Source organism: Muscardinus avellanarius, assembly GCF_963383645.1.
Source record: "Muscardinus avellanarius genome assembly, chromosome: 3".
NCBI lineage: Eukaryota > Metazoa > Chordata > Mammalia > Rodentia > Gliridae > Muscardinus > Muscardinus avellanarius.
Genome location: NC_137788.1, coordinates 90,361,165 through 90,373,451, shown reverse-complemented (window position 1 = coordinate 90,373,451; position 12,287 = coordinate 90,361,165). Strand labels below are relative to the sequence as shown.

Sequence of the window (12,287 nt, the reverse complement as noted above, 5' to 3'; positions counted from 1 at the left end):
CAGATGCTCTCCTTAATATGAAAGATGAGCAAACAGATGAGCAAATAAGGAGACCTAACTGGGGATAATGGGAGGGGAGAAGAGGGAAATTCCCTAATGTACATCAGGTATATTCACAATCATATCAAAGTCAATCACTAAGCCAAACATGAGAAGGAGGAAGGGAGGCAGAAATGGGGTGGGAGTTGGGGAAGGGCTGAATGAGTGATGTGTGCATGTATGCCTCTACCATCTTGTACTCCATTAAGATGTATATATCAATAAAAAAACTAAAAATAAACAAATGGCCAATAAGCACATGAAAAGTTACTTAGTATCATTAATTGCAGGAAAATGCAAATCAAAACCACAATGAAAAATAATTTAACACCCACCAGCATGGCTATAATAAAAAACAGATTAATAACAAGTTTTGTCCAAAATGCAGAGAAATTAGAACCCTTTATACACTGCTAGAATGTTACTTGATAAGAGTAAATGAAATATGTATACATGCATAACATGGATGAACCTTGAAAACATTACACTAAGTGAAAAAACTAATGTGGACAGGTCATCTACTTTATAATTCCATTTACATAAAAGAACCTGAATAGGCAAATCCATAGGGACAGTAGACTGGTTGTCTAGAATTGGGGCAGGTCAGGGAATAAAGGATCTGACAAGGAAATCAGAGGATGCTAGCTAAAGATAATTTCCTTTGGGGGTAATAAAATGTTCTAACATTGTATGATGACTTTACAACTCTGTTAAATATACTAAAAGCCACTAAATTCTACACTTTAAAGCAATTTGTATGATGTATAAATTATATCTTAATAAAGTTTCAATTGTTTATTTTAAAGATAAATTTGTCTAAAGCTGAGATTTGAAAGATTTGATGGTTACATACAAAATCCAGGCCACTATTTTTATAAGTTTTACTGGAATACAGTTATGCCCCATTAGTATATATACTATCTACAGATGCTTCTGTGCTACAAAAGCCAAGTGGCATAGTTGTGATAGAGATAGTATTCCCCTTAAAGTCTAAAATATTTACTATATTCTTTTGACATACAAATTAGCTAACCTCTGGTATAAAGCAAAAATAGAAACAGTTATTATAGGATTTATAACATGTAAAGGTGAAATGTATGACAATACTAGCACTCAGGATGAAACGAAAATCAAAGTGTATTATTATACGATTCTTACAAGATACACGAAATAATATGTGATAATTTAACAGTTCATAGTATACACTCCAAACAATTACAAAAAAGTCACTTAAGCAGGGGAAGGAAATCCAGTTCTACTACCACCGAGGAAGGAGCAGGTCACCACCCAAGACTACACACACATATACGGTAGAGTTTTGCCATCAAAAGAGAAGGGTAAAAAGGTTGATGTTAAGTTACCCCTAAGGTCCAGACTTCTGGTGTCTGCCTAAGTCTAAGATTGGGTCACGTTAAAGAACACCCTGCTGCTCCCAACACAAACGCAACACTGATAACAAGCAAAATAGCAGTGAATAACTTGGGTAGGAAAGACCAAGACCATGAGAGAGCCTATTTTTAAATTTCTTCATATAAGATAGTTATTAAAATAATTATAGATTGGAAACTGATGTCAAAACATTTTTTACCCACAAGAAAAAGTACAGTAATTGTAAGCCTCTCCCAAATCATTGCAAAACATTTTGTAAACTATCTTAAATTTTATCATAAACATTAGCTATATTTCATTCAGGCATAAATGAATTAGAAAGTTTAAGTGCATACAGTATTTTAACCATCTCATTTGATACCTAACTCCATGCATAATGAAATTGAGTTACCAGAGAAAAAAGCTGAAACCTGAAGACAAGGTATGGGAATTATTCATGCAATTCTTTCAAAAGTTGATATTTTAAGATAGGTTCTTGGATAGTTATAGCCAAAAAAAAAACTACATACTCGAACCACAGAGGCTATATAACACTGAAAATAATGATTCAACTTTATTATATTTTAAAGTATGAAAGACCCATTTGAAGAATTTCTCTATACTGTGTTATGGAAGCATTAATAAGGACATTATCTATGATTTTGTTTTCTATCCTCTGATAAAGAATTAGTATGGCAAAACACCATTAAAATTTGGTTTCAGCAAATCACTTTTCTTTTTTTTTTTTTTTGTACCTGGAATGGAATCCAGGGCCTTCAACCTCCAGGCTACATACCGAGACATACATAATCAGTTTTATTTTTATTTGGAAATAGGGTCTTGCTAAATTGCTGAGCTGAGAGACTAAGTTTTGAGGCTGATCTTGAACCTGCAATCCTCCTGTCTCAGCTTACCAACTACCGGGATTACAAGCATGCACTACCATGCTTGGCTAGAAAATTATTTTTCTTTTCTGATAAAACAGTTATAAACACAATGTTGATACTATGATTTTTTTTTTTTTTTTGTAGGTACTAGGGATTGAACCCAGGGGCATTCCACCTCTGACCTACACCCTAGACCCATTTTTAATTCTTTGTTTTGAAATAGGGTCTCACTAAGTTGAGGAGGGCCTCACTAAGTTGCTAAGGCTGGCTGCAAACCTGTGATTCTCGTGTTTTAGCTTCCCAAGTACTAGGATTAAAAGTGTGCACCATCACACCCAGCTGATACTGTGAAATTTTAATTTAAAAAGCCAACTTCAGTAACTACATTAGCCTACACATTTAAAAGGTTAACTTTCCTTCCTAGGCATGGTTTTAAATGTTTTTATTTCATCCAGGTGTGGTGGTGCATGCTTGTAATCCCAGTACTTGGGAGGCAGAAATAGGAAGATCACAAGTTTGAGGATAGCTTTAGCAAATAGTGAGGCTCTCATCAATCTAGTAAGACCCTGTTTCAAAATAAAAATAAAACAAGGTTGGGGTGTAGCTTAGAGGTAGAATGCCTCTGGGCTCAATCTCTAACATCATTAAAAAAAAAAAGTTTTTATTTCTTAAAATATGAGTTTATCCTATTATGTGATTTTTAAATTTTAAATGATTATAAATCAGTTATAGAGGCATGGCTGGCTGGCTGGCTGGCTGGCTGGCTGGCTGGCTGGCTGGCTGGCTTGCTTGCTTGCTTGCTTGCTTGCTTTTCGGCACTGGGAATTGAACCCTTACTATATTTTACTTATTTGGGGAATTTTGAGGATTGTACCCAAGAGCATTCTACCTCAGAGCTATACCCCCAGCCCTATTCTATTTTTATTTATTTATTTTTGTGGTACTGGGGGTGAAACCCAGGAGCTTTTCTACCTCCAGGCTATACTCCCAGACTTATTTTTATACTTTATTTGGAAACAGGGTCTCATTAAGTAGCTGAGGCTAGCTTTGAACCTGTGCAATCCTCCTTTCTCAGCCTCCCAAGCACTGGGGTTACAAACGTGCGCCACTACGCCTGGCTCTATTCTATTTTTATTTTGAAACGGTGTTGCTAGGTTGATGAGAGTCTCACTGCTTGTTGAGGCTGCCCTCGAACCTGTTATTCTCCTGAATCAGCCTCCCAAGTACTAGGATTACAATGTGTACCACAATCCCCAACTCTTATATCCATATTAAAAACAGAATCTAGAGGAACACACACACACACACACACACACACACACACACACACAAGAGATTACTATATGATGATAAGGCAAAGATACGGTGATGTTTCTACAAGCCAAGGAATGTCAGAAATTACTCTCAAACCAGCAGACGCTTGGGGAAGTGCTTGGAACAGATTCCTCCTGTAGTGCTCAGAAGGAACCAACCCTGTTGACACCCAGACCTCTTGCCTCCAGAAATGTGAGAGAATACATTTCTATTGTCTAAGCCAGTGTTTTGTTACAGTAACCCTAACAAAATGTTTTTTCAAAGAATGTATTTTATATACATTCAGTGGATGCCAAATGCTGCCTTAAAGGGAAAAGAACAAAGGTAAATCCTTCTGCATACTACAGAAATACAGTTCCCTGTTAAAGAGGTAGAGATAAAGCATGGCAATTTTAATACTCACCAAAATAAAAATTTAAATTTTATATGAATTTTAGCTACACTTTATCTTCATTAAAGTACTATCTGACTTTTAGCATTAAATAAAATGTGATCCTACCTGAAAAACTACTCCCTCTTTTGAGATAGAAGAACATCATGTTCTGTTAAAGCAGTGTGATATAAGATCTTTTCACTTAAACCTGATAATCATGATTTGAAAATTACTCAGCTCCAAATATGTAGACTCATGTGAAAAAACCCTACTTCTAGTTCTCTCTTCACCCATGACTGTAAACATGATGCTTAGATGAATGCCATTTTGATTGCCCATCTTTAATATTAGCAAATGTTCCCAATTATGAATAATTTGAACTTCATGGCATAAGTTTCCTTTAAAAATTAAGATGGCCTCCTTTCATGTCAAGAAATAAAACTGAGAATCAATAATTGGGATGCATCAAATTAAAATGCTTCCACACAGCAAAGGAAACAAGAGTCTGAAGAGTCTACAGAATGGGAGAGCGTCTAGGCCAGCTACTTCTCTGATAGAGGACTTCTATCTAGAATATACAAAGAACTTAAAATGCTAAACATTAAAAGAACAAACAACCCAATAAAAATAGGCAAGTGAATTGAATAGATAATTCTCAAAAGAAGGAATACAAGTGGCCAATAAGTTTTTTTTTTTTTTTTTTTTTTTTTTGTGGTACTGGGGTTCCTGGAAGCCCTTCTTCCTCCGGGCTACACTCCCAGACCTATTTTTTACATTTTCGTTTTGGAAACAGGGTCTCCTAAGCCAGGGCGCGGCTGGCTTCGAACCTGCGCGATCCTCCTGTCTCTGCCTCCCAAGTGCGGGGATTACAAGCGTGCGCCACCACGCCCGGCCTGTGGCCAATAAGTATTTTAAAAAATGTTCTCTCGGCCGGGTGTGGTGGCGCACGCTTGTAATCCCCGCTCTTGGGAGGCGGAGACAGGAGGATCGCGCAGGTTCGAAGCCAGCCATGCTGGCTTAGGAGACCCTGTTTCCAAATTTAAAAAAGGATAAAAATAGGTCTGGGAGTATAGCCCGGAGGTAGAAGGGTTTCCAGGAACCCCAGTACCACCAAAAAAAAAAAAAAAAAAATGTTCTCAATATCACTAGCAATTAGGGAGATACAGATCAAAACTTCAGAGATCCCATCTATTCACTTAGAATGGCAAGAACCAAGAATACAAACAATAATAAATGCCAGCAAGGACTTGGGGAAGTAGGAACTCTTAAATACTGTAGGTGGGATTGTAAATCAGTGCAATCACTATGGAAATCAGTATGAAGGTTCCTTAACAGACTAGGAATGGAACCAACAAATGACCCATCTATACCACGCTTCACTATCTTTCCAAAGGAATTAAAATCGGAATACTATAGTGATACATCATATCCATATTTATAGCAACACAATTCACAATAGCCAAATTATGGTACCAGCCTAGGTGGCCATCAACAAATGAATATGTAGTTGATGAGCAAAGAATATGTAGTATATGCACACAATGGGGTTTTACTCAGCCATAAAGAAGAACAAAACTATGTTATCTGCAACAGAATGGATGGAACTAGAAAATATTGTGCTAAGTAAGACCAGTCAGTCTCTTCAAGTCGAGAGTTATATGTTTTCTTTAATATGTGGAAGCTGGAGAAAAAATGGGAAACAAAACACACTTCAGATAAATAAGGAGAGATACTAGTAGAATGGTGGAAGGGGACTGGGGAAGGGGAAAATTAGAATTGATAAGGAAAACAGTTCAAATAATGCTATGTCCATATATGAAGGTATCACACCAATCTCACTAACATTTGGGGCAGGGGTCAAAGGAGCAGGGTGGGATCCAGAAGGTAACATACTAAATGTGCGTGCATGTATGTTTTCATCACTTTAAACCTCACTGGGTTGTATAATTGCAATGCACTAACAGAAAATAAAATAGTAGCAAAGATAATATTGAAGATTACATGACTTTTATACTAACAAAACTTCAGTCAATCACCATAAAGAAAAACTAGTTGCTAAAACCAGCACATTTGGGTTTGGCCCTTTTTAAAGCACTAGTTTCTTTCTTTCTTTTTTTTTTTTTTTTCTTCCTGGTACTGAGGGTGGAACCCAGGGACTTTTCTACCTCTGGGCTATACTCCCAGACCTATTTTATACTTTATTTGGAAACAGGCTCTCACTAAGTTGCTGAGAGCCTCACTAAGTAGCTGAGGCTGGCTTCGAACCTGTGTGATCCTCCTGTCTCAGCCTCCCAAGCGCTGGGATTACAAACGTGGGCCACCACGCCTGGCATTAAAGCACTAGTTTCTTTAAAATATTTCTAAATTTATTTTAGTGACTACTGTCTAAAGACATTTATGAGAAACAGCTTAGGGTGTAAAGTAGAGATGAGAACACTGAAGCAAAATAGAATGAATGTGAACAGGCCATATGGCAAAAGAAAACTTTTGAAAAGCATTTCATTTAAGATTGTCCAGAGGCAAAAATAAAGAAAAGGAAAAAGAGAACCAATACATTATGAGAGACTTAAGATCCTGACATATCAAATAGTCACACACTGTGTATAGATTTTATCTGGATTCTGATCTATAAACCAAATTTAAAGAATTTATAAGACAATGAAAGGCATGTGAACACTTAGGAACTGGACATTTTAGATTAACAAGTCATTAGTTTTATAGCTGTTAATGGTTTGGGGATTATGTTAAAAGGAGGGGGGCTCTTATCTTTTAGATGATCATCTTGAAGTAGTTACAGAAAAACTTACATCTTGTATCTGCTTAAACCAATCCGATGATAGGGCAGGAATGACAGATAAAATGAAATAGGCAGGCCAAGTGTTGGTAAATGTTAAATCTGTGTGGTGGACACATGAGATCCACAAAGCACTCTACTTTTATATATGTTTAAAAGTTTTCTAGGATAAAAATGTTTTTTTAAGGGTTGATTGGTAACGGTAACAAAGCTAATATTCATATTGGTTGTTAAACACCAATTCAAAATTGAAGACAATGGATCATCATAATTCACAAATTCCTTACCAGCTGATTTCCATAAGATAAAGAGGAGGGAATATTATATATCAAGTTATTAACAAGAAATTAGAAAATCTTTAGAATTCCAAAATAAGTAAAGTAAATAAACATGAACCGCAGTGAAATAACAACTCACAACTCCATTCCATTACATAACTCTCACTTAAAAATCCTCAGCAAAATGGAACGCTTATCTAAATTTTTAAGGTAAAAAATAAATCTACAGGAAGGGAAAAGCATCACCATATCCAATAAGTAATACTATCTTTTAAAAAGGGAAAGGTTGATAAAAGACTACGGCATATAAAAATTTTACTTTAATAGAAAAATATATGATTAATGAAATTTTCTCTACCCAGCAATTACTTTATAGACATCTCCTATGACATATTATACAGAAGTAGGACCAAATGAATATCCAGTATTACCTTAAACATTTCATGAACAAATATTTACTTTCTTAATACAGAAGCATTGACCTTTAGAGTTCCCCAAGTTTCTTTTGTGCCTAAGGGAAAAAATGGTTTCAACAGCTTTGTTAAATAATATAACTGACATAAAATTTTCAATAGATAATGATAAAGTTTTAGTGAAAGCACTGTATGACATCCATCCAACTCTTTAAAAGACAATATGTACAACTTTTGCCTTTTTTATCTCTGCACTGCAAAAAGTCAGTTGTAGAATGGCTGGAACTCTATCAGCCATCTTAGAAATAAAGTTTTATTTACTGATTGATTGATCAATCAACTGATTGTGGCACTGGGGATTGAATCCAGGGGCATTCTACCTCCAAGTTACACCATCAGCCCTTTTTATTTTATTTTATTTTATTTTATTTTATTTCTTTTGTTCTGTTTTGAAAGAGGGTCCCACTAAGTTGCTAAGAGCCTAAGTTGCCGAGGCTGGTCTTGAATCTATCTGCAATCCTCCTATCTCAGCCTCCCAAGTAACTGGAATTAGTAGACGTGGGCCAACACCCCCAGGGGAAATATTACCTTATTTAAACAACTATTTGAAAGTTTTTCTGTAACTTTGGAAAGAAATCCTCAATAGTACAAAACCACATTCTTATATTATCTTGAAATTATACAGTTACTTAACATAAAAAATGAAAAATATCAAAAGAAAAAGTACTATATAGATAATAAAACACACATCAATATTCCTACCATTCCCCCCCCAACCTCTAAGAATGAGAGAAAGAAGGAATTTAATGTTTTACAGTGCTTTTTCTCTAACAGGGGTAATTAGCATGTTTAAGTTTAGATAAATTTCATACACTCATCCTTCCCTCATTCTTTTATTCAGCAAATATGCATCAAGCACCTACTATATGCCACATACTAAATAAGACAGACAAGGATCCCAACCTGTGTGTGTGTGTGTGTGAGATATATATATATATATAATGGGGATGGAACCCAGGGGCATTTTACCTTTGAGCTACACTCCAGCCCTATTTTTTATTCTATAGTTTGAAACAGCGTCTCACTAAGTTGTAAAGGGCCTCTGAGTAGCTGAGGTTGACCACGAACCGCAATCTTCCTGTCTCAGCCTCCCAAATGCTTAGATTACAAGCATGAGCCACCATGCCCAACTTCCAGCCCTAACTTTTATTCTTTATTTTGAAACAGGGTCTCACTAAGTTGCAGAAGGCCTAAGTAGCTGAGGCTGGCTGAGAATCACGATCCTCCTGCCTCAGCCTCCCAAATGCTGGGATTACAAGGGTGCGCCACCACGCCTGGCTAAGGATCTCTCTATCTTAATAAAGTTTACTTTTTCTAGCTGAAATATGAAAGTGGATATTTAGTGGGGGAAAATACACAAAGAACTTAGCTATTCTTCCACTAAAAACACCTTCTCAGCATCAGAAATATAAAGCAACTATAATTAAGTTCTTTCTTTAAAATGAAAGCTCTGAAAAAGAACCAAAACAACTTAATATTTGTCTCAGCTACATCCACTATTTCTATGAAACTTCATTTGTGAAGTGAGTGCTTCATGCCCTCAACAGCGTGAAACTTTTTTTTGTGTGTGTGGTACTGGGGTTCCTGGAAGCCCTTCTACCTCCGGGCTACACCCCCAGACCTATTTTTAGGTTTTTATTTTATTTAGAAACAGGGTCTCCTAAACCAGCGCGCACGGCTGGCTTCGAACCTGCGCGATCCTCCTATCTCCGCCTCCCAAGTGCGGGGATTACAAGCGTGCGCCACCAAGCCCGGCGAAACTTATTTTTATAGAATGAAGTTGAACGCAGAAATGACTATGACAAAGTGGAGTTTAGTGAGAAATTAACTTGAGAAATTTAAGTTGCTGAGGCTGGCCTTGTACCTGTGATGCTCCTGTCTGAGCCTCCCAAGTACTTAAATTACAGGCATGTGCCACCATGCTCGGGTACACTCAAGGAACTTAAAAGCTAAGTGAACCTATAGGCACATAAATATATTGTAAATATTGTACATTCATGATTAAAGTATAATTTTAAAAAGTTAAAATCACATAGTGCTTTTACCATCTATAATACTGAAGGGTATTAATTTTATGGGATTAAATAAAACAATCTATGATGGTACATCTTTCATAAACAAACACATACGAACACTTATACAAACCTGATTCCCAGAGGATCCAAAACAGTTATTAAATATATAAAAATTTCATTGTGCCAATATGCCTTTTATAACCAAATGGTGACTAAGCCAATAACATTTATATCTGATGATTGTTTAATATTTTTGATAAAACTAAATTGAAAAGCCCTTTTTTCACATAAATATATAGTTGTCAAAAAACCCAGTGATAGAATCATTACTGAATCTTGATAGAGATAATATCAGACAGATATTATCTTTGAAAATGAGCCATAAAATGGCAGAGACAAGTTTACTCACTAGAAAAACAGTACAAATGGCACAGGTTCTCAATCCAAGGTAGAAGATCTATATCAGGGATCACAAGAACACCATGACGCTTAAGCAAAATTTTAAGCGTTGACTTTAATCAGATTTGTAAATGGGTATAAAATCTAAAGGTGAAGTTAGGCCAGGCATGATGGCGGCGGGGGACATTTGTAAGCTCAGTACTTGGGAGGCTGAGACAGGATGACTGCACGTTCAAAGCCAGGCTCCACTACTTAGTGAGGCCCTTCACAACTAAGTGAGACCCAGAATAAAAAATAGAGGGGGGGGGGGTATAGCTCAGAGGTAGGATGCTCCTGGGTTCAATCCCCAGTACTACAAAAATAAATAAGTATGAAGTTAGGAGAAGTGTGAGGATCTTGGTAGAACAATTTCACACAACCTTAAGTTAGTCAACAGAAAATATCTACATAATAGCAATTTCTTTCCCATAGAGTTACACTGGACTTTTCTCAACCCTCCCCCCCATAAAACTGTAACAACAAAAACCCTCAAATGAAGAGATGTTTTTAGATAACTACTGCAGTCAAGAGCACAGAAAAATCATGAAACCGTTTCAGCATAAAGAGAGAAGAGAATGGCATACATATTCCTGTATATCATTTTTAGGAACCTCTTCACAGGTCACCAAAGACCTACTAACAAACTAAGCAGAATCTCAGATATTCACTCTCAGAATTTTAAGGGTGATATCCAAATGCCACGCCCCCAGAGGGGCTTGGAACAGATATCTCCCAGGTCCAAGTGGAAAAAGCTAAAGTATGCTGAGTTAAAAAGGGAATACTTTCTCCATCTGCCAAAATAAGCTTGGCTTCTCAGTCTTGTTTGAGTTGTGCGGAAGAGGATGGGGATGAAAAAAAAAAGATAGGCCCTGGATCATAGAAAATCGTCCTGCCTGATCGGTGTGCGTATGAGAAAGCAGCAGAGGTGGCGGCAAGGGCAAGCAAGACCTGTACCTCTAGGTGAGGAGCTACGTGGCATTAAGCAAATAGTGCTAGATCTTCCCCCATTCCCTGCTTCCGCCCCAACCATTTTCCCTTTGGTTACCAGTTGCTCCAGATGCCGTAGAGTAGTTCCACAAAAGCGAAAGAGAGGTTCAGACACAGGAAGAAAAACAGGTTTCGGGACGTCTTGTCCGACAGGATAGACCTGGGCATGACAAATGGGGAAGAGGATGGAGTCAAAGGGGAGCCGGGACCCCGAAACTGGATCCCCCTTCCAAGACACTCCCAGTCCCTGACACTTCCTCCCAGCACCGTGGACCGTCCTCAGGTCTGGGCTTTCTCTCCTCCTATGGACACCCTCTCCCAGCAAACAGCACCCGCACCTAAACCAGCCCGAGATCTTGCCGAACAGATTGAACTTGGGTGGTTTGTATTCGTCATCCTTGATGGACAGAGGCAACATCTTCTCCGCCCGGCGAAGGGCCGGGCCTTTTCTCTTCTAGAAGTGGCTCCGTGGGGTGGCGGCAGTGACAGCGGTGACCTCGGACGGGAACCCCCAGCGCCAGACTGCAGCCGCCGCCGCCGCGAGACCCAGACAGACAGACACACGCCCGGGAACTCGCCCACTTCCGGCCCGAGCCGCGCAACGCGTCCTGGGACGGGAACCGGAGTGGGCGTGGCCTATCGGTGGGCGCGGCCTGCGTCGGGGCGGGGCCTGAGCTGCCCAGAGGCGGCAAAAGCCGAGGCGACGTGGAGGCGTCTCTGGACCAGCTGTGGGTGGAGTCGGGTCACCTGGACTTTGGAGGGAGATGCGGACGGGCTGGCTGAGCGGTTGCGCCCGCCCCGAGCGCCCACCTCTAGTTTTCCGGGATGCGCTGGGGACGGCGCCGGCCCCTCCGCCATTAACCCGCTGCGGGCCTTAAGTCCGGGTGCGCCAGGTGGTGCTGGAGAAGCAGGCGGCCGCGCGTTCTGCCGCCAGTGCGCAGGAAGCGCGAGTGATGGTGGTGCTGGGTGAACCTCTGGGGACCTGAGCCCTTGTCATGCATCTGGTCCCCGAAAACAATGCCTGGCCCTCCCAGTGCGCGGGAGGCGAGCCCTCAGCGCCTTCCTAAAGGAGCCCTTTGCAGAGCGGTCCTATGAGCCTGAACTGAGGCTCGGGTAGTGCCTGGCTTCCCGGCACTCAGGTGTCAATGCCCTGAGACCCCCCGAAACTCTCCATTTCATCCACGTCCCTTTCGCTTCCATGTCATCCCCGGGCGCAGGCAGGGATGGCTACAAGCTCCCGGCCATTCCCGGGCGGTGCGGACTCGAGCTCCATCAGGCGCCTTTTTGGGTAAGGTCAGGTGGTCCGTCACGTGAACAACCA

At 39.5% G+C, this 12,287-nt stretch overlaps 1 protein-coding gene across 1 annotated transcript in view; it reads right to left on the bottom strand.

The window, feature by feature from the left end:
- Positions 1-11,384, bottom strand: part of SLC30A7 (solute carrier family 30 member 7) — a gene marked incomplete at both ends in the record, with an annotated part of 83,646 nt that extends 72,262 nt beyond the window's left edge. The window contains 2 exons of the mRNA XM_080691826.1: positions 11,025-11,126; positions 11,305-11,384. Coding sequence (XP_080547952.1) covers positions 11,025-11,126; positions 11,305-11,384 — 182 coding nt within the window. The remainder of the gene's footprint in view (positions 1-11,024; positions 11,127-11,304) is intronic.
- Positions 11,385-12,287: the final 903 nt, after the last annotated feature.